Here is a 26,540-nt window from a genome sequence, read left to right on the forward strand (position 1 = left end):
TCCTTGTTTGTTGAGTCAACTATCATCAAGCTTCATTAACTGATTTTAGAAAAGGACAGAAAATGTGTTCCTGTTAGATACTAATAACTGATTGTATTATAATGTGGCAAATTCTAGGAATGGTTGTAGTGCCTGTCAGTATACAGAAGACATATGTATGTAAGTGAATGACACCGGGTTGCCGAGAAAGGAGCTTGGTCTTGTAGACAGGAGACCAGGGCGGCTACATTCTAATCTGTCCTCTTTCCTAAGAGCCTATCTACCTCTAAATTCCATTAGTCTGGGTCTAATTCTTAGAATAGTATAAGCAGGAATTCCTAACATACCTACAAACTAGGTACAAATCTACCTTGGGGAGGTAGGGAAAAACATGCTCTCAAAATATCAAGAAAATGGGGGGGTGCTTGTACCTTGTACTCTGCATGACAACAGTTTGTCTCAGAGTAGCCCCCGACCAAGAGGGATTTTTCAGCTACCAGGTACCCTCCTCCTGATAGCTGTCAGTCAGTCTACTGCAGTGGGGGTATTACAGTCTGTGCTCCGCAGTTCCTAGTTACTTGCTAGCAAGTTGCCTTCTCTGCAAAGAATGCTGATTGCAGGGATAAGGATTTGATGGCCTGGCCTGCGACTCCGGTCTCCTGTGTGTTGTCCTAGACTCTGCAGTTTTCTGGTGTTAGTGCGGATGTATTTTATGGCTCTAACTATTCCCACTTTCCACCTAGGAAACCCTTGCTTGCCTCTTGTTCTTCCCTTGGCACTCTGTGTCCCTGGGCAAAATGGCCAGCCATTTAGCCTATAAGGAGGTAATTTTGTTACTTTGGTTGGTTGGGTCATTTCTCCTTTTCCTACTCTAAATGGAGCCACTCTTCATGATTGCCAAGTGGGCCTGTTCAGATGAGACTTGGGCCCAGCAGTAACACAGTGCATCCCGGGATGTAAGTAGCTGAGAGGTGGCGCCTTTATGTCAAGCCAGCTGCTGCTCAGTGGTTTTGAGCACTATCTGGTGGTTTTTTTAATTTGTTTTTTTTTTCAAGTAGATGAAAAGTTCTCCCAGTCTGCAGGTTGACTCCCCAAATGTGTGCAGCAGCTAAGGCCAGGCTGAACCAAGGAGCCCCAGAACTCTGTCCAGATCTCCTTTGTGGGTGGCAGTTACCATCTGCTGCCTCCTAGGGTGCATCAGTGGGAAGCTGGATCAGAAGTGGAGGTACCAGGATTCAAACTGACACTGGTATGGAGTGTGGGTGTCTCACCTGGCAGCTTAACCCTCTGTGCCACAGTGCTTACCCCACTGTATTCTTAACCTACAAGCAAGCTTTTTATACCATGATTAGAAATGGCACTTTAGGCGCTGGTGCTGTGGCCTAGCTGGTGGGGCATTCCCATACGGGCGTGGGTTCTAGTCCCAGCTGCTTCACTTCCCATCCGGCTCTCTGGTACAGCCTGGGAAAGCAGTGGAGGAAGGATGGCCCAAGTCTTTGGGCCCCTGCACCTGTGAGGGAGACCTGGAAGAAACAACTGGCTCCAGCCGTTGCGGCCATCTGGGGAGTGATCCAGCAGATGGAAGTCATCTCTGTGCCTCTGCCTTTCAAATAAAGAAATGGCATTCTAAATGCCCTCTGCAGTGGCTTCCATGAACATGAAGGTTTTCTGAGCAGAAGTGATGGGTACACCTCGGCCAGTGAGATCCTAGATAATAAAGGCCATCTAAGTCAGGGCTGTCAGCTGGACACTTTGGTTTGTGTGGGGGGAAGCAGCAGAGCTTGCCATCCAAGAGTAGGTGCTCGGCTTCCAGCTTGTGCAGAGGTTAAAAGCACCATAAAAGAGCATTGCTTTGCTTGTTAGAATTCTTTTCAATCTAGAACATCTTCTATAAGTACTTTGAAACAGAAAGTAGACTTAAACGATGTTTACTTTAATGCAAATTTTTGTAAAATTTGACAGAGAAAGGTCTTCCTTCCGTTGGTTCACTCCCCAAATGGCCGCTATGGCCAGTTCTGCGCCAGGTACTTCCTCCTGGTCTCCCATGGGGTGCAGGGCCCAAGCACCTGGGCCATCCTCCACTGCACTCCCGGGCCACAGCAGAGAGCTGGACTGGAAGATGGGCAACTGGGACTAGTACCTGGCACCCATGGGGGATTCTGGCGCCATAGGCGGAGGATTAGCCAAGTGAGCCATGGCACTGGCCATGCAACTTTTTTTTTCAATACTTGCATATGAAATCACCAAAAGCTCATGGAAAATGTGTATTATGGAAAAGCTGCTTGGATTTTACTTTTTTCTGTAATCTTTTAATTCTGATTTCTATAAACTGAAATACCCATTTATTTATGAGAAATCAGTTACAGCCATTCACCTAAAGCTGCTGTTTATTTTCAACATTGGACTGTCCTGTAGATCAGAAGTCAGCTGCACTCACCTGTTAGGACAAAGCTGTGTGGTCTGCCATGGGACAGGCACGTGCACTGGATGGCAAGATGACACGAAGGTATACACAGCCGCTCGACCGATTCCTGAAGACAAAAACCGCTCACCACCTATGCAGCAAAGGGTCAGATCCTCAGAACATGTTGGAGCTTTCTTGGGGTTCAGTCAAGTCTAGAAAACTGAAGTACTGACGTTGGCAATTAACAAACACTTTAAAATGCCCAAAAGATTTAAAATTCCAGGGGCCTGCAAGTCCTGTTCTGTCATCCAGTCCTCAGGGCAAGCCTTCAAATAAACTCCCATGGGTTAATCTGCCCGGCTGCTTTCTCACACAGGCAACACCAAAGATGCTTGCCAGCAGCCACTGGGGGTGGGGGTCTGCCGCCCTCAGGGCGTGGAGGTGACCGCCCCCTTGCCTGGTCTCCCCGAGCTAAGAGGAAACTTCCCTCAGGGCACCCGCTTACCCTGCTCATCTGGGCTGAGGGAGCCAAAGTCCAGCTCTGATTAGGCCACGGGGATTCTGAAAGTCGAGTCGATGAAGATGCACTCTTGGCTGCTGGCATCCTGTTCCCACTTCTTTGGCCACATTCTAAAAACCAAGGATTGGCAAGCAGGGGTGATGCACGTGGTGCCGGCTCCTCCTGGGGGATTGAGCAGCGCGCATCTCTGCCCTGGGTTCCGGTGGCTGCAGAGGTGGGCACTGCTGCGGTGATCAAGATCCCGCTTGGGACGGCGTCGTCCCCTCTCAGAGCCTGGATTTGGCCCCGGCTCTGCTTCCAACTCCGGCTTCCTGCTGATGCACACCCCGGGTGGCAGCAGTGGTGGCTCGGTGAGTACAGGGCTCCTGGCGTCAGGCTGCCCAGCCTCAGCGCGGCGGCTATTTGGGGGAATGAGCAGTGGGTGAAGATCTTCCTCTGGTTTTCAAATAAAAGTGAAAATAAATTTTAGGAAAGGGTAAAGGCGACAGTGATATGGTGGGCCATTCTGGGACTTGAGGATTAGGCCAGAGATACTAGGCTTGGCTAATTTATTTTAAAAGCTTGGACCCATAATAGTGTCCTACATTTTTATAGGGTGCGCTGCGGCGCTGCTACACACACATGCACCCAGCGGTTCACAAGTACACGTGGTGGTAACTCAGCAGAAGGCCCCAGTGCATTTGCAACATCATGGCACCATCCAGATGTGCTGCGTCCAAGTAGTAAGAGGGCGGGGTGGGGCGGGGGAGGGTCTCCTTGAAGGGCAAACTCCTGGATGTTCATGGTTTCTCCTCTGGGCGGGCAGGATTCCCATAGGGACTGCACACACACGGGTTTTGGGACACTGGGCCTCTGCCTCCAAGCAGCTACAGAGCTGTCATGAAAAGTGAATTCCTCACACAAGGTTTTGTTTCGCATTTCTTGCTAGAGAAGTGCAGCGAGTGACACTTGGCCTCTGTCCACATCCACCGACCTGACATTTGTCTCACGCGAAGGGAGCAGGGACGAGGCGTTCAGCTGCAAGACTGCGGGGGACTGGGCCCCGCGCCCACCCCGCGCCCACCTGGGCTGCCGGTGCCAGTTCCCACTGGGGCAGGACCCCTACCCGGAGAGGAGCCGGCGCGGCGGCAGGACCTCACGGCGTTACTGCGCTACTGCGCGGGGGTCCTGGAGTCGGAGGGCGTCCAGGCGCCGGCGGGCGCGCCACCTCCGCCCTGCAGAGCCCAGTCCCGGGGAGGACGCCGCCGGTGCCCCGCTGGGTGACCCCGGGACGCTGTTACCCGCCAGGCTGCCTGGAGAAGCCGAGAGCTGGCCCTCACTCCTTGAGCTATGCCTGGACTTCGGGCGCGTCCAGCCCAGTTGGTCACCCAACTCCGAAGAGGGCAGAGCTCACAGAAGCGAACCAGCACCGAGCCCACTTCTCCACCGCTCCGGCGTCCGAGGGCTCTCCGGCCTGGGCTGTCCTGGGCACACACGCGTCAGGCTCCATGCTCACCGGGTGGGGAGGCGGCCGGGAAGCCGTGTCGTCTCCGACGCGGCGATCTTCACCAGGGAACGCTCAGGCGTCCGCCCGGCCAGCCCAGGACGACCGAGGGCAGGGTCCGCTCCACGCCGACTTCGGTGGTAGCAGGGGCGGGAGCGCGGGCCGGGAGCCCACCTGCCCCTCCAGGTCCCCGCCTCGCTCCCTGCGCTGGCCGGCAGGGACGCTTCCCGCCTGTGTCAGCGGCACAACTCAGCCCTCGCAGGCGCCCAACGTCAACCCGCGGCCACGTCGCCCAGGTCAGTCCAGAGGAGGTGGCCCTTTCAGACTACAGCAAGACACTAGGAGTAGGAATTTGCACAATCATTATATCTTTTTATTTACATATAGAAATTAGTAAAACTTAAAACAAAACCAAATGCGACTTGTACAGAAATCCTTTACTTTTCTTTATTTCACACATTAGAAAATGAAACACACTATACAAATGGATCTTCATAGCAGATGACACGTGGGCCCTCAGCCTCGCTCTCCGTAAGCGCTGCCCCGCGGCAGCTGGAACCAGGTAGCCAAGTATTGACTTAAATGCAGTAGCATGCAGCCCTCAGCGTGGGAGGTTCAGTCCCCTCTGTTCTTAAATTAGGTTAAATGGCATCGGTGTCCTTATTTACAGACTTGAAATGTGTCGATCCTGAGCAGTTCTGATGTACTGAGACCACCGGTGGGAGTTCTGGTCTCGGTTTTAAAAAGGGAGGTCCAAACGGCGCAGGCTGGCTGCTATGACCGAGTCGCTTTCCTGTGCGTCCGAGCCGCCGGCGGGCCGCGGCGCACCCGGAGCAGGGCTAGGCCAGGTAACTGTAGGTGTCCTTCTCGCCGTCCACGCGCTCCAAATACTCCTTCTCAATCAGAATGTCAATGCATTTCTGGGTTCGTTTAATGAAAGGAAAGAGACAGACAAGCCACCATCAGGACGGGCCGGGCCACCGTCTCCTCGCTGCCCCGCGGGCGGGCTCAGCTCGGGCAGGTCTCGCCCGGGCGGCTGACGCTGCCTTCCCGGCCCCTCCTCGCCTGTCGCCTGCCGAGGGAGCGAGCCCTCAGCGCCCACGCAGGGGTCTCCGAGCCCCCAGCCTGAGGGAGCCCGGCTGCCCCGCCCCGCCCCGCCCCTCGCCGGCTCCGGGATCTGCTGGGGGGAGCCCCTCTCGGCTCCGGCCCGAGGCCCCCCTGCGTAGCGGGCTCTGTGGACCCGGCCAGGCTCTCCCCGGCGCTGGGTGCTTTCTACACAGGTTCACCGCGTGAGTGAGCAAGCGGTGCGCTTTGCATACACGGAGTCACAAGTGGGCGGATTTCCTCCCAGACGCCGCTTCACAGGAAGCAGCCCCGCCGCGCGCCTCCCTACCTTGATCACCGGGACCCGCGGCTTGAACCTGGACGACAGCTGAGTGAGGACCTCGCCGAGCAGCTGCTGGTGCTTCAGCACCTTCCTCATCTTCATGATTCGCACAATGGCCGCCTGTGCGAGCGAGCGGGGACACGCGCCGCCGCGGTCAGCTCCGGCACGGCCGCACGGGGCACACGGGGCACACGCGCCGCCGCGGTCCCCTCCGGGCACGGCCACACGGGGCACACGCGCCGCCGCGGTCCCCTCCGGGCACGGCCGCCGCGGAGGCGCGAGTCCTGTCCACGCTCGCTTCCGGCGCACGGCCCTTAGCGCACCGCGACCTGCCGAGCCCTCTCATTACCCGGCAGCTCGGAAGGAAGACGGAAGCGCACTCCGCGGCCATGGGGGCTCTCGCCCTCTCCACCCGACGGCGCGCCCTCGGCTGCTGCCCCATGAAGAGAACAGGTGGGTTCCGCCTGCCTCACAGCGCCCCCGGCGACTCCCTCCGCGCACAGAACCACAGAACCACGGCCACACCCAACAGGCGCCGCCCGCGCGCCTCCCCCACCGCGACGCTGCCGCTGCCGGTCACCTGGATCAGCAGTTTGCGGTCCTCCTCAATGTTCTTGTGCGTGGTCTCCTGCTCCTGCTTCTGCTCCGTCTTCATGGGCACGTTGATGTTCACCCTTAACTTCTTGCTGTGGAGAAACGAGGGGACGCCATCACGGCGGTTCCACCGGCAGGCGACAGAGGTCGGCTCTGCTCCTGCGCGACCCCACCGCCCACCTGGGGCCGGGCCTCCTGGGAGCCCCGCGAGCCTCCCGCTCTGCCACCAACGGGGACATCTGTGACAGGAAAGCTGCTCCCCCAAACGCTGTCAAGCAACACAAAATAGCACACTTGGCCCCGAGAGTCTGCACCTTCCGCGCGTGCCATGTAGGGAGACGTACTTGCCCGCACACTCGAGTCACCCAGAGAAACACCCCTAGGGTCACCAAGTGGCAGCAAAGGCCTACGCCAAGCTCAGGGCGCAGGGCCCCGCCCATCTCACGCTGAGTCTGCCCTCTGCCCCAGCTCACATGGACACGTCCCCACAGTGCCAGGGCACCCGCCTAAGGCCTAGGACCACCTACTTAGATCTTCCTTACTTTTTATAGCCAAGATACAATTTTATTAAGGTGTCCGGCTTCAATTCCACTTCATCGACGTTCGCATTTTCATCTTCCAAGACCTGTAAGAAGGAAATGCTGTCACCACACCATCTCCGGGAGGCGCTTCCTTGTAGCTTCACATAGAAAGTACAAACGTACCAGTAACTTTGACTTCAATAAAATCTGGAGGACTTGGGCCAAAATGTCCTGCAATTAAAGAAAAAGGTGGTAAGGGAAAAGGAAAATGCACTTCTCTTTGTAATGACCACCACCGGCAACCCCCGGGGTCCACTTCCCCATGAAAAGCACAGTAATGACAACCACCACCCCCGGGGACGCCCAGCGGATTCTCTGAACCCACCACTTCCTCCCACCTCCGAATACAAAACCAACCCCTTCCTGGTTGGTTTCCATTACTCAATAATGAACATGGATAATTGCCATATTTAAATATCAGACACCATGCACAACTGACTTCTTCCATTAAACCTACAGGAACCTACCTGTGGGGACCCATGAGCCGGCCATGGGCCCCCATGCTAAGGCTTAGCTTGCTGACCGTTTGCAATAGTTACTGCTGTGTGGATGTTTACGGTTTCTGTTGAGCTGTGATATCGGGACTGTTCCATAACCCCAGGCTAGAGTCAAAACAACTATGGCCTTGGGGCTTCCCGTACTTCTTTTCCCACTGACCAAGAGTTGAGAAAACACCAGGTGGAGCAACGATAAGCTTTCTGCTGGCGTCCGAGCCGCCTGTTACGTGACCAGGAGCTTGATTGGATGAAGACACGTGATCACCTTTATGGTTGGACAAGGAGCGCATGGACTGTGCGTGATCAGGCACCGGACTGGAGCGCCGCCACATGGACTGTAGCATGGACTACGCTTGCTTACATGCTTCTGCAATGTTATACTATATAAGCTGTTTGTGATATGGGACGGGAGCTTCCCCTTTCTTTCGGAGCTCCCCTTGCTCAAGGGTTTCTCTTTCTTCCTGTTTAAATAAAGCCTACTGAAGGCCGATCAGCTGGGAGCAGTGTCGTTCCTTTGTGGGCAAGGGAACCACACTATCCACTTCTCATCTGTCAGCTGTTCTCGGACATGTTCAGCAGGACTGGAGGTCCGGTGCTGTTCACGACTGTGCCGGACGTGCCGGGGTGTGGCCTCTCATCTGTAAGCAGCGGGCAGCCCGGGCGTCGCCCAAAGCTCTGTGACCCCATGGTCCAGGCGTACCATGAGCCTCAGCGGCCACAGCCAGCCATGGGCTGCCCTCGCAACGGGGAGCCCTGCTGGCCCACGGTGCACTGCCCAAGCTCTCAGGGCCACGTGGTTCGGAATCCCACAGCAGTGACGCCAGGGAGGGCTCACTTCGTAGGCCGATCCGACTCCACAGTGGGAGGGAGAGAGCAGCTGTGGCCCCAACAAGCGAGTCTAGTATGAACACGAGCGGAGGGACCGCAGAGTCCGGCTGTCGGCCCATCCAGCGCGGAGCAGGGAGTGAGCGGCTCTGTCCGGTCTGGGCGGCACCTGCGTCTCCTCGTTCTGATGTGGGTGAAGGTGAGCAGACTCTCCACACAGACACTGAGGACACACCTGTGACGAACCTTCCCGACGCCATGCTCCAGGGTCAGCACTGAGCTGCACCAAAGGAGCCACGAGAAACCAGACCACTCTCCCCGACAGAACAACCTGCACGGGCCCAGCAGCCGCCCCTCACCAAAGCGCGCGCCTGGGACGACCAGTGGCTCAGACTCCAGAATATCGGCACAGACTCGATCAGTTCAACGTTTCTAATTGAAAAATCAAAAATGCTTCAAAAGATGGAACTTTCAGAGCAGCAAGTTGGTGCTCGAAAGGTTTGGGATTTTGAGACGTTTTGGACTCTGGGATTAGGCTTGCTGAGCCTGGAGCAGCCAATCAGGCCCTGCAGTGTACAAAAGAAACGACCGGGGGTGGCTCCGCACAGGGCCATCGCTCAAAAGGCTGCGCTCCGCCGACAACCAGGAGGCACATGGCTGCCTCAAGGCAGGGAGAAGAACTCGACAAAATCCAGCATTATTTCATGAGCTCGAAAACACACATGAAAAGCTAGGAACAACAGGGACTCTCCAGTTCGATCCTGAAGGCGCGCTGGAAAGCCGACAGCCCCTCACTCCCCAGGGATAGCTTCCCCCAAAGGGCAGGAACAAGGCGAGGACGTTTTTTTAACCACTTCCACTCAACAATACATCAGCACTTCTCATTCAGAAGAACCGGGCAAAAACAAAAAGAAAAGATCAAAATAGGGAAAGGAAGAAATAAACTGCAGATGCCATGATTATATTTTTAAAAATATCCTAAAGAATTCACCCTCCAAAGTACCAGAGCTAATAAATGAGTTTGTCAAAGTTACAGGTCACATCAACTGGATTTCTTCATAGTAGAAATCAGAGCGAAACAAAGTCATTTACAACAGCATCAAAAATAATACTTAGAAATAAATTTAACTAAAGAAGTGCAAGACTGAAGCAATGAGAACTATGAAACATCTTGAAAGACACTAAAGGCGACCTCGTTAGACGGAAACACACCTCCCACTCCCGGACTGGAAGACAGTGCTGCTGCCACGGTAGTAAGGCCCAAGGCAGCCTGCAGTTTCAGTGCCCGTCCTATCAGGACCTTGACTGTTCTTTGTGCAGAAATGTACAAGAAGTGTCACAGTTCATATGGTGATAGAAGGGACCCAGACCAGCACAGAGCACAGTTAGAAGTCTCAGTGTCCGCACTCACCACGCAACAGTAACCAAGACAGTAAATACCGGCCAAGGGGAGATCTTCAGATCACTGGCGAAGTACTGAAATTAGAAAAATGCACTCGAGTGTCTATGGCCAGCTGCCTTTCGGCAGAGCTGCCGGCACTGACCGGTGACCTCCGGCAGGCAGGCATTCCCCAGACACCGGCTCACAAGAGCAGGAGGGAAAACAAAGCGGGCTTCATCACAATCAAAACGGCCTACAACAAGGCGAGAACACAGCCCAGTCACGGTGTCCAGAGGGTTTAAGATACAGACTATGGGCCGGCGCCGCAGCTCACTAGGCTAATCCTCCACCTTGTGGCGCTGGCACACCGGGTTCTAGTCCCGGTCGGGGCGCCAGATTCTGTCCCGGTTGCCCCTCTTCCAGGCCAGCTCTCTGCTGTGGCCAGGGAGTGCAGTGGAGGATGGCCCAAGTCCTTGGGCCCTGCACCCCATGGGAGACCAGGATGGGTACCTGGCTCCTGCCATCGGATCAGCGTGGTGCGCTGGCCGCAGTGCGCTGGCCGTGGAGGCCATTGGAGGGTGAACCAACGGCAAAGGAAGACCTTTCTCTCTGTCTCTCTCTCTCACTGTCCACTCTGCCTGTCAAAAAAAAAAAAATAATAAATAAATAAAAAAAAGAGAAAAAAAAAGATACAGACCATGAAGAATTCCTGCGACAACAATGAAGAGAGAAATAACCCAATGGAAAAATGGGCCACGGAATTGAAGATGTTTCACACAAACAGCTAATAAGCAAATGCAAACATTCTGAACAGGAGCAGTTGCTAGGAAAATGCAAATCATAAGAGTGGTATCATTTCATGCCCACTAGGATGACAATCAGAAGAAATGGAAAGTAACAAACGTTGAGTTAGAGACACTGAACTCTCATACGATGCTGGTGAGAATATTAAATTGTCCAGCCACCGTGGAACAGTTCTGCAATTCCTTAAAATGTTAAGCACAAAGTTGTCACATGACCCAGCAACTCCATACCTAGGTCTATACCCAGGAAAACGGAAAACATACACTCATGGAGGGATTATTCAAAATCAGCAAAAAGCAGAAGCGATTCAAACATCCACCCATAGACCGAACACTGGTCAACTATCAGAAAGAAGTACTGGGGCCGGTGCTGTGGCACAGTGGGTTAAAGCCCTGGCCTGAAGCACCAGTATCCCATATGGGCGCCAGTTCAAGTCCCGGCTGCTCTACTTCTGATCCAGCTCCCTGGGCATGTGCCTGGGAAAGCAGCAGAAGATGACCCAAGGACTTGGGCCCCCACATGCACATGGGAGACCTGAGTGAAGCACCTGACTTCCTAGTCCCAGCTGTTGCAGCCTAATATTTAGGAAGTGAATCAGCAGACAGAAGATCTCTCTCTCTTCTCTAACTCTGCCTTTCAAGTAAATAAACAAATCTCAAAAAGAAAAAGAACTGGTTAAATGAATGAGGGAAACTTGTCATGGGGCAGGAGTGGGTATTATGTTGAAACTAAAAATTAAGTCTTTTAACATTAAAACTCAGACTAAGAGCATATTCACATCCATGAGGCAAATGTATTTCAAATCCAAGACACCACATTCTCTCCCGTGCCTCCCCCACAATACACGCAGCCCTCAGGCTGTGAAGAGAGTACCATTTTAATCTGAGTGCTGTCAGTCAGCTGTTGGACCGTGTAGGCGTCTTCCGTGTTGTACTGCAGCAGGATCGCCATCTGGAACGTGGATGCCTGTGAGGCGCCGACATAAAAGCAAGAGAAGATTAAATGCGTGGGAGAAACTGAGAAGTATGCAGCCTGGGTCTGAAGATCTAATCTAGGAAACAAACTCTTCGTATCGATGTAAAGATAAAGGAATATATTATAACTATAGTGGAATACAACGTAATAATTCCATATGGGCACTGGTTCAAGTCCTAGGAAGATGAGCAGGAGCTGTCAAAGAAGGCAGCTCTCATGTCTTGGTGACCGAGGGAACAAAAACAAACCTCACAGAAATGTTCCCTGTCGGGCAGGCACCTGGCCCACAGTGGGTTAAGCCGCCATCCCACGTGGACTTGGTTTGAGCCCCCAGCTGCTCCACTTCTGATCCAGCTGCCTGCTGATGTGCCTGCAAAGCAGTGGAGGATGGCCCAAGTGCTCAGGCCCCTGCGTCCACGTGGGAGACCTAGAAGAACCTCCTGGGTTAGGCCTGGCATATTCCTGGCTGTTGCGGCCATCTGGGGAGTGAACCAGCAAATGGAAGATTCTGTCTCTCCCTCCCTCTCTCACTCTTTCAAATAAGTAAATACATCTTAAAAGAAAAATCAATAATAAAGAAACGATCTGTCTTGGGAGTGGTTACACAGGTGAAACATTAGCCATGACTCAAAGTGGGTACTTAAAACACCTGCCTTTTAGCATGTAAGTGATCAACAAAGTTGATGTCAGTATTTTTTACAAGAATCCAGGAACACCAGGAAAAAGCACCCTACTGAAACTAAACAGAGGCAGAAAGGCAGGGGAAGAGCACTGTAGCCGGTATCCTACAGCGCGCCTGCTCTGGGCCACGCTAGCTGTGGCAGACACCCTGCGCTACGCCTCTGATCAGACACAGGGCAGGGACACGCAGGGACTCTGGCACGAGCACCCCGCGTCTTCTGTGCACAGGAATAAACACAACTCCACCCGCCTCGCAGTAACACACGCGAACGGAGCGCGCCTCTGAGCCCAGCGCGACTGGGGGGATCACAAGAGAATCCTGGAAGCTGCAGACATCCCCGTCACTGTTACAGGCTCACCGGGGCCCTCCGGAGCCTGAAACAAGCCATCACGGCGAAGCCCCCTTCGCAGCAGCGCCAGCACAAAGACCGGTTTCCAGGGAGGTCACTGACGTAACCGGAGCCGCTTTCGAACCCACGGAGGGCAGTGTCAGCGGCCACCGCCCGGCGCTGGCACTGCAGCAGGCGCTGTTTGCTCTGTCCCGGCCGCCAAGGGCTTCCTGGAGCCGCCGGCCCATGCCGCGTCTTTGTGCCCACACTGTGTCACTCCGTCACACCCGCCGCTCGCCGACCCCGCGGGCCCGGAAGGCTGGAAGCAGCCCGGCCGACCCCAGCCCGGGGTTCCCGGGGATTCCCGTCATCCGGACCGCGCAAGGCTCCGAATGCAGCGCGACCTTACCTGCAAGGTGTACCTGTTCTTGAAGCAGTTGGTGACCAGTTCTCCTTTAGACAGCTGATACAGCCACGTCAGCTTCCGGCCGCTGTGCCGGCTGGCGTAGAAGGCCGTGAAGCGCTGGTAGCTCCGCTCCAGCTGCGCCCAAGGACAGCGTTAGGGGAGCGCCGGCCCGGCCCCGCGCCCCTCCGGCCCGGCACCTGCCCTGTGCCCGGCCTGCGCCAGGCCTGTCCTCCCGCCCGGCTCCGCCCGTCCGCCGCTCCCGCCCGCGCACGACAAACGGCGCGGTTCCCGTTCCCAGACGCAAGGTGCTATCGCGACGTGACGTACATTCGTCACACAGACCGGGGCTGCACTGCCCAGCCCGGCCGGGAGCCGCCCAGCTTCGCGGCCCACCCTGCCCCGCCGCGCGGCCGCGGCCCCTACCTCCGAGGGCAAGGCGAACGTGCAGGACTGCTGGAAGGGCCAGGACCCCGAGCTCAGCACCTGGATGCTGAAGTCCACTGGGGAGGAAACAGCGGTCAGTCTGTCAGCGGGACGCGCCGGGCCAACGCGCACCGCTTCTCACCAGCAAACACAAGAAACGCCAGACCCTGCCTGAACCGAAAACCAAGCACTGACCTACGCAACTTCAGTCTATTTTATTTCATTAGTAGTACAGGTTTAAGAAGAGCCAGAAATTCTTTCCCTGCAGAGAGGCAGTTTCTCCACTTGACCGCCAGCTCAACTGTGGCAGCCTCTGCCTGGTGGCTCCCCTGGCTTCCATTCTCGGTCAAGGACAACTTCAGTCGTCTCAAGCCACACCCGTGTCGCCTCGGCAGGGCCGTACAGCCCCACACTCAAGGAAGCAAAAATGCAGATGTAAACATCTAACTACCATTGTGAGTAAACACACACACACACACACACACACACACACACTGCAATAGTAATTTCTTCTCTTTCTTAAAGAAAAAAAAATTATTGGCCGGTGCCGCGGCTCACTAGGCTAATCCTCTGCCTGCGGCGCTGGCACACCAGGTCCTAGTCCCGGTCGGGGCGCCGGATTCTGTCCCGGTTGCCCCTCTTCCAGGCCAGCTCTCTGCTGTGGCCAGGGAGTGCAGTGGAGGATGGCCCAAGTGCTTGGGCCCTGCACCCCATGGGAGACCAGGATAAGTACCTGGCTCCTGCCATCGGATCAGCGCAGCGCTGGCTGTGGCGGCTATTGGTGGGGGGTGGTGGTGAACCAACGGAAGGAAGACCTTTCTCTCCCTGTCTCTGACTAACTCTGCCTATTAAAAAAAAAAAAAAAAAAAAAAAGCCCTACCCTTACTTTGATCAAATTCCCCCTGAGGAAAACTTGAGTGAGTTCATGACTGGCATGATGACCCCCACACCCATCCTGAGGCTCTTTCCACCCATCTCTCTCTCAAAAAAAGATGAAACAAAACAAAAAGATAAAAAAAAAACCAATTTATTTCAACAGAATAACACAGAGAGAGAAGGAGAGGCAAAGAGAGAGAGGTCTTCCATCCACTGGTTCACTCCAATTGACTACAACAGCTAGAGCTGAGCTGATCCAAAGCCAGGAGCCAGGAGCTTCTTTGGGGTCTCTAACGCAGGTGCAGGGGCCCAAGGTCTTGGGCCATCTTCCACTGCTTTCCCAGGCCATGACAGAGAGCTTGATGGGAAGTGGAGCAGCTGGGACTGTAATCAACACGCTATGCCACAGTGCCCGCCCCAACAGTATTTTCATTATTTATTTATTTATTTATTTATTTATTTATTTATTTTTAACAGGCAGAGTTAGACAGCGAGAGAGAAAGAGAGAGAAAGAGAGAGAAGAGTAATTTCATCTTAACAGATAGCCAAAATCTTCTCTTGTAAAACTCTTTTAAGATTAATAATGGAATAGCATTCTCGGTCTGAGAAAAACAAAATTTCCCATTTTTTCATTTAAAAAGACAAAAATTATCATGTGATGATTTAAGCATAAGTACGCCATCCTGCTACGGCAAGACCTAAAGAATATAGGGCTGGCACTGTGGTGTAATGGGTAAAGCCAGTGCCTATGGTGCTGGCATCCCATATGGGCACAGTTCAAATCCCGGCTGCTCCACTTCCAATCCAGCTTCCTGCAATGCGCCTGGGAAAGCAGCAGAAGATGGCCTAAGTGCTTGGGCCCCTGTACCCACATAGGCGACCTGGAAGAAGCTTCTGGCTCCTGGCTTTGGATTGGCCCAGCTCCAGCTATTGTGACCATTTGAGGAGTAAACCAGTGGATGGTTGATCTCTGTCTCTCCCTCTCTAACTGTGCCTTTCAAATAAATAAATAAATGTTTAAAAAAATGACCTAAAGGATATGCCCTGCTGCCTCTCCCGGGGGAATGGATTTCTGCAGTCCAACTGCATTAATTCCTACTTTAAACCTGCAGTCACAAACTCGCTGGTTTTACTATCTACATAGGCCAAGCAAGTTTCCTTTAGCTTAAAAAAAATGCTAAAAGAGATCCAAATCAAGTTTGAAAGCAAAATAAAACAAGCCCATGAGTCTCATTTGTGTGTGGGGTGGCAAGAGTCCAGAGGTTTGGCCTCAATGCAGGTCGCCTGCATGGTCTCCCCGACTCCCAGCGTGGTGACCCCATCCTGCCATCTCTTAAGGTCACACTCGGGCCAGGAGAGAGGGGCATTTGGGAGGAACTTCCTGCTTCTGAGTCCTTGAATTCGGAAGAGGCCTCTCCCATCCTTTCTGAACACTGTACCTGTCATCCCATTTGCTGCAAAGAATCCTGTCCGTAAAAGCGGCTTAGACTCACACAGATACTCACGGTCTAGTGGCTCCGAATTCGTCAGGTGTTTCTTGAACTGCTCGTTCAGATCCTTGCTGACACCGATGTCCTGAAACATCCGCTGGAGCTTAGAGGTGTACTCAAAGCCACAAGCTTGCTGAAATGAATCCAGGCAATGGTCTCACTGACTTGTACAGAGATCTACGCACGCAAGGGAGGTCACAGCACAGGGTACAGACCCGACTGTACGAAACTCCTACTAAAAGTTAGTAACACCGTGAGTATCCATTCATTACAACTATACACTATGAAAACCAGTGCAACTAGAAGCTAGACAGCCCTTATCTGGGTACCCACTTCCCCCCGCCCCTTCCAGTGTGACGCTGCTCGCGGATGGTCTGTGCGGGAGATGACTGGGTTTGGATGAGGTCTAAACCTCACCTGGGGCCCTCCCGGTGCCATCCGTGTCCTTATACAAGATGCACAGGAGAGCTGCAGACTTGCGCTGTCGTGTGAGGGAGACAGCCCTCTTCAGGAGCCAATCGGCTGGCATCCTGATCGTGTACCCTCCAGCCTCCAGAACTGGGAAGAATCAGTTTCTGTGGCGTTTGAGTCACCCTGTTTACGGTATTTTGCTCTGGCAGTCTGAGCAGACAGAGGCACCCACACAGGGATGAACGCGAAGGAAGCAGAGAAAGAACTACTCGGTGGCAAGGGCGCACTCATGGTCCTGCCTTCCTGCACGCAGGGCTGCAGACGGTCAACCGAATCCAGGGCAAACCAGAGCATCCCATCAGCTCAAAGCCAACGAAAAGTGAATACCCAGGAACCGGGGTGGGGGTGTGCGGATGGTGTCTGGAAGGGACAGAAGGCCCCAAAGCGTGGTGGGGAAGCACTGGGAGAGTCCTTGAGGCCTGATCACGGAGGAGCTGGCTTGGCCACAAAAGCTAGCATGGACTTTTGCCTGGAGCAGCAGAGCCCACACTACTGTACAAACTCCCCTGCACACCACGCAGCCTGGAGTGAGTAAGAACTATTTTGTGAATGACTGAGAAAAGGGAACTTCTCAGGACAAGAGGAAACTCACCTTTAACTTGGAGATCATGCTTGCTTCAGCGTCGTCACTTGCACTGTTCTGATGCACCAGTCGCTTGGCCAGCATCTTCGCGTAGAACTTCTGAAACACATCTTTGTCCTCGATGTACTTGAAGACAACCATCTGGCAAAGCCCAAGAGAATACACTGAACACAGCACACTCACAGGCAGCCTGTCACCCGCCACACGCCAGGAGCCAAGATGTGTGCTTGGTTTTGGCTGGGCCTGTTTGCCAACATTTATATGGTAAAAAACTATGCCAAAGACTTTAAATTTAAATATTTTCATCAACCCCTTAAAATCACATCAAGTTGTACCAGACTCAGTAATAGTGATCAAAATACAAATGCTAAAATTAATGACTCAATTTAGGGAGTAAAACTGTAGATTTGAAATAAAATCTGTGGTTATTGCTTTCCCATTTCAGATGCCCTATGTGAATAACGTTACAAACAATTTGTGTAATCAATTGCTACGGAAAACACATGTGATAATGAAGCACCTTACCACTTGATTAAGCGTGTCTTCTAGCTCAGCCTCTTCTGGGTTCTTGGAACTGAAATTTTTAAGACGACACTGTGTTGTGAAACAAATCAGCGAACACTGTAACAAGCACCACTTACCAAATTCCCATATGAGGATGTGGAATCGAGCACTCGCACTCAAGTGATCAGTTCTCTTCCGATTAGTACAGGGGAAGAGGGAAGGGTACCTTCCTTACCTACAGCTAGCTGGCAATTTCATACTGTAGCATCATCACAAAATAGGTTATGAATCAGTTACTTAGAATATCCAAGATGACAACAGAGATGTTTATAGTCTCCAAACAAAACGGTTCCCAAAGAACTTTTCCTTTAAGATAATCCATTTATATGTAAGTAAATGAGTCTCACTTCTCCAATTGCTTTCTACAATTTACAGTTTCCTTTTCATCAGCCTGATAAAATTAACGCGGTGGTTCGGACTACTGCCGAAGTGAGGCCTTCCATTAGGAGTCATGTCTACAAAACAGATTATCCTTCAGTAACTGATTCATTCAATGAACAAGCATTTCTTTAAATATGATTTAAGTATAAATGGATTTTTTTAAAAAGTTTTTCTACAAGAGTCCTTTATGAACAAAATCACCTACTTCATCTAAAACAAATCCGTCACCAAATAAGCTCTATAGAGGCATTTCTAACCCGACAGTTGGCTCAGGAAGCTCAGTCCTGTTCTTCACCCCCGTAGGTCAGGGCTGTTTGTTTGTCCCAAGAGCAGCTGCACTCTGACTCCAGGTGAAACTCACCAACACGGGCTCATCAGACACGGCCAGCCCCGTCTCCGTGCCCTGTCTGGCTCGGCAGCCTTAATCAATGACCTATCAGTGGACTCGGTGAGGGACACTAAGTGTTCTCTCACAGAAACTGAGGAAGTTCTCTCGCTGTTTAAATTCACACTTTACATAATCTAAATAAAAATCAAGTCATTACACACATTCCAATTTAAAGCCCCGTTTCATTCCTAGAAAAAAATGCATTAGAGGATCTGACCAGAATTGCTAATTATATATTAGATCATCATTGCAATACACAGGAAATAAATCCAATACTTGGTTTCTCACTGGCTCTGGGCAAATGGCTTTGTGGCAAAGTCAGAAGACACACAGCTACCAATCTCTACCAAATGTTTCCTCGTCACGTACCAACACGTCCACATGGTTCCCACCTGGTTCTGTTATCTCAGGAAATCACACTGAACTCGCCGCTGCTGAGCCACCCTTGCGTTCCTGGAACCTGGAAGGGAGGCTGTGTCCTAGCCCACTGGCCGGTTTGGTCTGCCGGCACGCCAGTGACAATTTCTACAGATCTGTAAGTGAGCCTTGTCTGCAGCCTTCCTATTCTGCCAGGTGCAGGTTTTCTTGGTCTCTGCTAATGGGCTTATGCTAGCCTCAGAGAGCTGCTTAAAACATGACTGACTCATGTGCAAGCCACCGTAACAGAAAGCCAGAAGAGGACTATTCCTCCTGCAGGAGAATCTTTCATTTTTGCTAATTGCTGCTTGGAATAGTGAAATACACCTTGAGCATTTCTGATCAGAAACTGTTAAAAGTGAAAGCAGCAGAGGAAAGTCAGAACAAACACAGAAACAAAAAATCAGAGAACTTTAAAAACACAACACAGACAGAGGTGAAAACCGCATTAGATGATGTTGCCTCTAACTCTTAGTACACATAAACTGATTAGGAAAACTGTCAGTTGATTAAGAAGCACAGACTATGACACAGCACTAACACAAACTCATGAGATGAGAACAAAGTTTGAAAGTATACCAAATAAAAAAAGTACTGTAGCACATAGAGAAACTTTAGATTTAATAAACAGCCTGCAGGCACTAAAGCAGGTTTTCAATGTCAAAAAGTATAACGTTAAAAGTATTTTCTCAAAAGGAATGAAATACAATCATTTTGTTTGTAAAATGTAATGTAATAGAAGCTGGTATTTCAAACAGGTTCACTCAGAAAAAACAAAGTCACTTAAATACCTTTTCTTCAACAAGGAGTCACAGTATCGAGCCAGCAGCTCAGGGGATTTACTGGATGACTGAGCCATTTTGGTTACTGCATTGTTGTTTATGAAGCGGCCACAAGCCTGTGTGACGTGAGACACAGTTAGAGAAGGATTCTGATTCACACACTCTCGCACTATAGTGAAGTCACAAGTCATACTTCACCTTGTCAAGCGCAGCCACGAAGCCAGCGTCGTTGTTGAATGCTGACATCACCAGGGCGTTGTACTTTTTATGAACATCTAGCACTGTCTGTACATACATTTTGGGGTCCTTCGGTAGGAGAGAAACAGAATCAGAAGTTGGTTACTGGATTACATTATCTACTACTGTGTTGCTATACAGCATTCTAGAATGTTCAGCTTTTTCTTCGAAGACATTAACCAATAAGATAAAAAAAAACCCAACTTTTGGTTGTATCACTGAAGCACAAGGCACATTTTGTCTCAACGCGTAAGTCAAGAAAATATCTTTTCCACACTCAAAATTAAGCACCAATTTCAAGCCTGCACTACAAACAGCAAAACCTCAGCAGAATCATGAAAACAAAATTTTCAAAGTGACTGCTTTGCTTAGCCAACCTTGTGTTGTTACGAACTCACATTTTGGACATTAATGGCCACAATCAGTAGCCAGCCGGCAACGCAGAACTTAGCTGGGCAGATAATGTCAGAGGAACAAGCCCATGGGGAAGGGCATTCTAGCAGGCACTGAGGTCAGAGCCAACCAGAAGACTCCTGGGGACCGGCAACGGGAAGGGGAGGACAGGGACCGAGCACCCAGAGCCGGGAAGACTGGAGACCACTGGGCACTCCACACAAGGGACGATGCGACGGCAATCAAGTGGGAAGATCAGCCAGCGGGGAGGTTCTCTGTCAGTGCCAAAGGAGACAGCGCTGAGACAGAGGGGGCAGAGCGGAGACTGAGCACTAGCACACTCCAGACACAGCGAGGCAGCTACTTTTATCCCCACTACACAGATAAAAGAAACTAAGTCACAGCTAAGTATCTTGCCAAGAATGAGACGCAGAAGAATCAGCTGTGGGCCCAGGCAGCCCAACCTTCCGAGTTCAGCATTTCCTCAACAGCTATGGAACAAGACGAGGCCCACATGCCAAGTCAGACACGAGCCGGGTAAGCCGTGGTAGCAGCCCGGGAGGCGGCATGATGGAGAGGGGACACATCATCCAGGAAGGAGGGTGGTCACAGCACAGCCGGGTGAGCTGTCACCCCAGATACAAGGGCTGCGGTGTGGATGGCTGCAATGGGTCGCCAATGTCTCCAAATGCCTGACATTAATTTCCTGTAATTCAGCAATGAGACCAGAATCCTCTAATTCTAATTATTTTGCATGCTTTTAGAATGTTTTGACTTTAAATGGTAACCAGCAATAGTGCATAGTTTTTCTGTAAAACAAAAAGGATGATAAATGTGATTATTATGAAGAAATACAGTATAAGATAATTTAGGGGCTGGCACTGTGGCACAGTGGGGTTAGGCTGAGGCCTACAATACCAGCATCCTGCGTCACAGTACCAGTTCTAGCCCTGGCTGTTCTGCTTCCGATCCAGCTCCCTGCTGATGCATCTGAGAAACCAGCAGAAGGCACCTCCAAGTGCGCCACGGGCTCCGGGCACTCACGTCGGAGACTCAGAGGGAGCTCCTGGCTCACGGCTTTGACCTGCCTCAGCCCCGGCCATTACAGCCACCTGGGGAGTAAAGATATCTCTGTCCTTCCTTCTCTCTGAAACTTTCAAACAGATAAATCTTAAAAAAATCAGTAAAATGCAATTATGGTCTCCACCTGATACAAACATCTGAGAAGAAAAAACACTAAGAGGGAACTTAAGGGTGGGGTGTTTGGCCTACTGAGAGCCCACTTGGGTGCCCTGTGCCCTCTACTGCAGGGTCTGGATTTGAGTCGCGACCTTGCTCTCCATTTCAGCTTCCTGCTAATGTGCACCTGGGAGGCAGTGGTGAGGACAGCTCAGGAACCTGGGTTCCTGCCACCTGTGTGGGAGGCCCAGATGGAGTTCTGGGCTTCAGTCTGGCCCAATCCTGGATACTGTGGCCAACTGGAGGGTGAATCAGCAGATGGGAAAACCCTCTCTCTTTCAAATAAGTAAATATTTAAAAACATGTTTGTTTATTTGAAAGAGTGAGAGAGGAAGAGACAGACAGCAAGATTTCTTTCATTGCTGTTCACTCCCCAGACAGCCGCCAACGGCCAAGCCAAAGCCCGGTCTCCTACTCCAACCAGGTCTCCTACTCGGGTGGCAAGGGCCCAAGCACTTGGGCCGTCTTCCGCTGCTTTCTCAGGCTCATTAGCAGGGAGCTGGATCATAAGTGTAGCAACTGGGACACTAACCAGTGCCCATATGGGATGCCAGCATTAGAGATGGCAGATTTAACCGCTACTCCATGCTGGCCCCTAAATGAATTTTTTGGAAAAAGCACTTAATGCAAAAATAATTGCCAAATGAATATCACTTAAAATGCTGACGGGTAATCACAGGTAACATTTCTAAATAATCCCCCTTAAAGTGATAACACTGGGGCTGGTGCTAAGGTGTAGAAGAGGTTAAGCTTCCCTCTGCAACACCAGCATCCCATATGGACTCTGGTTCAAGTCTCAGCTGCTCCTCCTCTGATCCAGCTCTCTGCTATGGCCTGGGAAAGCAGCACAGGATGGCCCAAGTGCTTGGGCCCCTGTAGACACATGGGAGACATGGACGAAGCTCCTGGCTCCAGCCTCACCCAGCAACAGCCATTGAAGCTATTTGGGGAGTGAACCAGCAAATGGAAGACCTCTCTCTCCTCTTTGTAACTGTCTTTCAAATAAATACATTAAATCTTAAAATGAGTGGTTTTTTTTTTTTCCAAAGAGTAATAACTAATTCATGAACATCCCTTTACTCGTTCACACACAGGAGCTTTTTCATGAAACACACCATCGCACAGGGTTGTCCCAGGGGCCACTGGCACTGTTTCCATGGCCATCACTATGCCAACGACACATTTACATCTGTAGACCAAACCTCCCCACAAGCTTCAACTGCCCTTGGATGCTGCATGGAATTCCCAAACTCCTCTGCATGTCAGAAATGACCAATGCTCTCCCCGCCTCTGCCTCCGGAGCCCTCCCTCTCATCTCAGTAAGTGCCGCCTACCACCCTGAGTCACGGCGACTCCTCCTTTCCAACATCCGATGACTTGATGACCCTACCTCTTTTCTCAACATTTTACTGCGGAAAAATTTCAAATATTGTTAACTACAAATAGTGAAATCTGCCCTGTGTACTCATCATGCAGCGTTGGCAATGATCCAGACACAAAGCCTGCCTCTGTCAGTGTCCCATCCTCCCTAATTCCTTCTCTCCAGGCCACCCAGATCTCCTCGGCTGTGGTCATGCTCATTCCACATGAACCACTGAGGCAAACTTCTCCCTTTTCATCCATTTCCCACATGGAAAATGCGAACAATTTTTAAAAAATAAAAATTCCATCTTTTTATTTCCATGCTCTCTTAGCTGGCTTCTGCTTGCCCTTAGGATGAGCCAATCTCTTTAGCAAGGGCTTTCAAGGGCTTCCCGGATCTGCCGAGGTCATCACCCTCTCACGCTTACTCTCAAGGTCAAGGTTCTCACCCCCGGCCGCGCCGTGTCTGGGGTCAGCCTGAAGGGCTGTGCTCTCTGGGATCCCCTTTACCCAGCTAGCTCTACCTCTTCACTTGGTCTCCATGCTATGTGATGCCACCTGCAGTCTGCTAACAGCTGCCTCTCTTGCAGGGCACTGGCCAGTGGAGCCCCCGGGACACCAGTCTGTGCCTACACTGCTGTTCTAAGTGCTCGGGGAAGCTGGCAGCACCAAAGATTTCCAAAACAACTAAATCAGGAATGTAATGATGATCTGAATTATTACGCTTTACCCCACACATTCCCACTAAAAGGATTTGGAAAGCCAGTATATGGAGAGAAAATAAACGAGGACAGTCTCACTAATGTCTACTTTATTCTGTTCTTAAAGTAAGTGGAATACACATCCACAGACATTGGGGCACATTCCCTCATGGAGTACCCACTAAGAATAGGGCACCTCAAAAAACTTATGGAAAAAATGCAATTAAGAGGGGCCAGCGCTGTGGTGCAGCAGGTTAACGCCCTGGCCTGAAGCGCTGGCATCCCATATGGGTGCTGGTTTGAGACCCAGCTGCTCCACTTCCTATCCAGCTCTCTGCTATGGCCTGGGAAAGCAGTAGAAGATGGCCCAAGTCATTGGTCCCCTGCACCAGTGTGGGAGACCCACAAGAAGCTCCTGGATCCTGGCATGCAGTTGACTGTGGAATACAAAGGGAATCGCAGATGTACAAAGCAGATCCAGACCTCCCGCAAGTATCCAGTACTGTGTTACTCTGTTCACTCTAGCCTAAGTTCACACATGACCAGGGTTTTATAACTACTTACAACTCAAGCTCTCAATACGGACCATAGAACATTTCATAATTCCGATAAGTTCTTAAACACTCCTGCCTTTAACGCCATACTGGAAAACATGCTTGTTGGAGCTACCTGGTTTTATTTCTGCCTATAAAATTCTTCATGTTAAGTTCTCCCTCTTGCAAGCACTATCATTACAACCCTGAGACCAGCCGCTCCTGGCGATTTGTCCTCGGATTTCATTCAAGACACAATCTCCTTCAAAGCTGAAAATAAATATGCATGATTTGGTTTCTGGGTCAGTCTCTACAGCCTAATATCCCCACGTTAGACCAAACAGCCTTGCTGGACATCAAAATACCTACACACCCATTTCTGCTGGATCACATTTCAACAGCAGTTAAACCAAGGATGCTAAATTAAGATACGGTTTTATGCTTTCCTGTTGCCATTGTGACCCTACCGACAGCAGTGACACATTCTGCTGTGACCCAATTTATGTTCATTTAGGAAACCACCTTTGAGGAGAGGACAACAGCATTCACATCCTGAGGAATCATGTAATTATCAAGATGGCTTCAGTTTTATCCTCAAGAGCTAATTAACAAGTACTAACAAGTGTGCAGGATTTGACTCCCTCCCTCAGTTTTTTTTTGGCATTTTGCTCTAAGCTGCTGTTAAGGAAAACTGCAAAGTCATCCAGTGGGTCAACATTGTATTTACCTCTAAGCGTACTGCTGAGATTCACTCTACATTTAGGATGTTGCCTCCAGATGAGACTGGAGAAAGAACTGAATAGGAAAAACTGTTCTGAGTTGCCAGCTGATCATACTTCCTAGTACTGACTAGGAAAATTCAATGGCAAATATGTGACCCACCCTTACCAAGAGTTAGAGTACACTGATTGCACTTTACGTGCCCACTTAACCTTTGCCTTGTGTTCCATATGCTTACTTTGCTACTCTGATTTATCCTGAGGGGGTCTTCAAAAAATTCATGGAAAATGCTGTTGAAAAACTATGCATGAATTTCAAAAATTTTTTGCACCCAAATAGATCAATGTTTAAATTCCATTTATCTACTCTTTTTGGTGTACCCCAAATTTTACACATTGTGCAAGCAGCCCCTAAATGGGAAGAATAAAGAGTGCAATTGAAATCTAACAATATTGCAACTCTACACAGGGCACTGTGCTAAACTGAGGATTCACATGTGGGTAAATCTTTCTCTGCTAGAAGCATTTCAAAAATGGTACTTGATTATTTTTCAATTACTCTTTGAAATTTTATTTTAAAATTACTTTCATTTCCTTTGAAAGTCAGAGAGACAGAGGCAAGGCAGAGACAGGTCTTCTATCTGTTGGTTGGCTCACTCCCTAAATGCCTGCAACAGTCATGTGTGGGCCACGCCAAAGCCAGGAGCCCAGAGCTCAATCTGGGTCTCTTGTGTGGGTGGCATGTAAGCCAACCCCTGCAGCCCCTCAGGATACACACTAGCAGGAAGTAGACTGGAAGCAGAGGAGGCAGGGCCTGAATCAGGCACTCCAGTATCAAATGTCTGCTTAACTGCTATGTCTAATGCCTGCCCCTCTGTTAGAAAACTACACAGATAACTGAACTGTAAAGTGACCCAAATATCACTTAAATAGTCCAACATGCTATTATTCCAGGGGGAGATTCTAAGGTGACCGAGGACAGGCTTTTTGCAACAAATGGCATCGAGCTAGATTTTGAACCATAGACGACAGGTGTTTAACAGAACTAGGAAGGTCAAGAAAAGCACATTTACAAACAGTGAGGGCTCCAGCTGAGACAACACACACAACCAGGAAGGGAGAGGTGGCCGTGGAGAAGACAGCTCTTCTTCACCATCATCATCAATGAATACTTGATGAGCTAAGTGCTAGGTGCTAAGATTACAGAGAGGATACAACTATAATGAGGGTATGAGCTTCACTCGAGACATCTGCAATATATGGCAGACAGACAGGAAACACGGAAGTTATAAGCAAACCAAGTGATAATGAGAGAAGTGTATAAATGCCACAGGGAAGGGGAGGGGAATCTCTTCTTTGCCAAGGTCATCTGGATATTTGTAACATCACTTCGGGCCACACAAAATTATCAGCTTAAAATTAGCCTGCTGTAAATTTATTGAATTTCAAGTTCCACCTGTGGTTGCCCGGGCAGGGCTAGCCTGCAGGCTGGGCCTTCCCCACCCCTGCTAGGGGCTTAGAATGGAGTAGTGAAACAGAGTTCTTCGAAGCGAGGACTGGAGCTGGCCTAGCCAGCAGGACTAAGCCAGCAGAGAGCAGAGATGACTGTCATCAAGAGACATTCCCGGGAGTCTAACCAGCGAGTGCACAGAATCTGGGGGAAGACACAAGCTGACAGAACAGTTCACTGGAAGACAAGGTTCAGGAAAACGGGGGTGGGTCGGAGAGGATTTCAATTTAGATACAGGGATTTCATGTATCATGGAAGGAACAGTTTTATTTTTCCTGTTTAAAACAAAAGATCAAGACTGCAGAGCATTGGCCGGCGCCGCGGCTCACTAGGCTAATCCTCCGCCTAGCGGCGCCGGCACACCGGGTTCTAGTCCCGGTTGGGGCGCCGGATTCTGTCCCAGTTGCCCCTCTTCCAGGCCAGCTCTCTGCTGTGGCCAGGGAGTGCAGTGGAGGATGGCCCAGGTGCTTGGGCCCTGCACCCCATGGCAGACCAGGAAAAGCACCTGGCTCCTGCCATCGGATCAGCGCGGTGCGCCGGCCGCGGCGGCCATTGGAGGGTGAACCAACGGCAAAAGGAAGACCTTTCTCTCTGTCTCTCTCTCTCTCACTGTCCACTCTGCCTG

At 51.0% G+C, this 26,540-nt stretch overlaps 1 protein-coding gene across 10 annotated transcripts in view; it reads right to left on the minus strand.

Annotated features, from left to right (window-relative positions):
- Nucleotides 1-4,737: 4,737 nt before the first annotated feature.
- Nucleotides 4,738-26,540, minus strand: part of CUL1 (cullin 1) — a 107,488-nt gene continuing 85,685 nt past the window's right edge. For all 10 annotated transcript variants that reach the window (XM_089329586.1, XM_089329582.1, XM_051849029.3 and 7 more), the window contains 13 exons: nt 19,420-19,527; nt 19,231-19,337; nt 17,215-17,263; nt 16,699-16,830; nt 15,651-15,768; nt 13,270-13,346; nt 12,850-12,981; nt 11,329-11,421; nt 7,072-7,119; nt 6,910-6,992; nt 6,354-6,459; nt 5,780-5,893; nt 4,738-5,306 (listed from right to left, as the gene is read on the minus strand). In XM_089329586.1, the coding sequence (XP_089185712.1) occupies nt 5,226-5,306; nt 5,780-5,893; nt 6,354-6,459; nt 6,910-6,992; nt 7,072-7,119; nt 11,329-11,421; nt 12,850-12,981; nt 13,270-13,346; nt 15,651-15,768; nt 16,699-16,830; nt 17,215-17,263; nt 19,231-19,337; nt 19,420-19,527 (1,248 nt within the window). In that variant the 3' untranslated portion in view covers nt 4,738-5,225. The remainder of the gene's footprint in view (nt 5,307-5,779; nt 5,894-6,353; nt 6,460-6,909; nt 6,993-7,071; nt 7,120-11,328; nt 11,422-12,849; nt 12,982-13,269; nt 13,347-15,650; nt 15,769-16,698; nt 16,831-17,214; nt 17,264-19,230; nt 19,338-19,419; nt 19,528-26,540) is intronic.

Source organism: Oryctolagus cuniculus, chromosome 3 (genome assembly GCF_051225735.1).
Source record: "Oryctolagus cuniculus isolate XC-2025 breed Fujian yellow rabbit chromosome 3, ASM5122573v1, whole genome shotgun sequence".
Taxonomy (NCBI): domain Eukaryota; kingdom Metazoa; phylum Chordata; class Mammalia; order Lagomorpha; family Leporidae; genus Oryctolagus; species Oryctolagus cuniculus.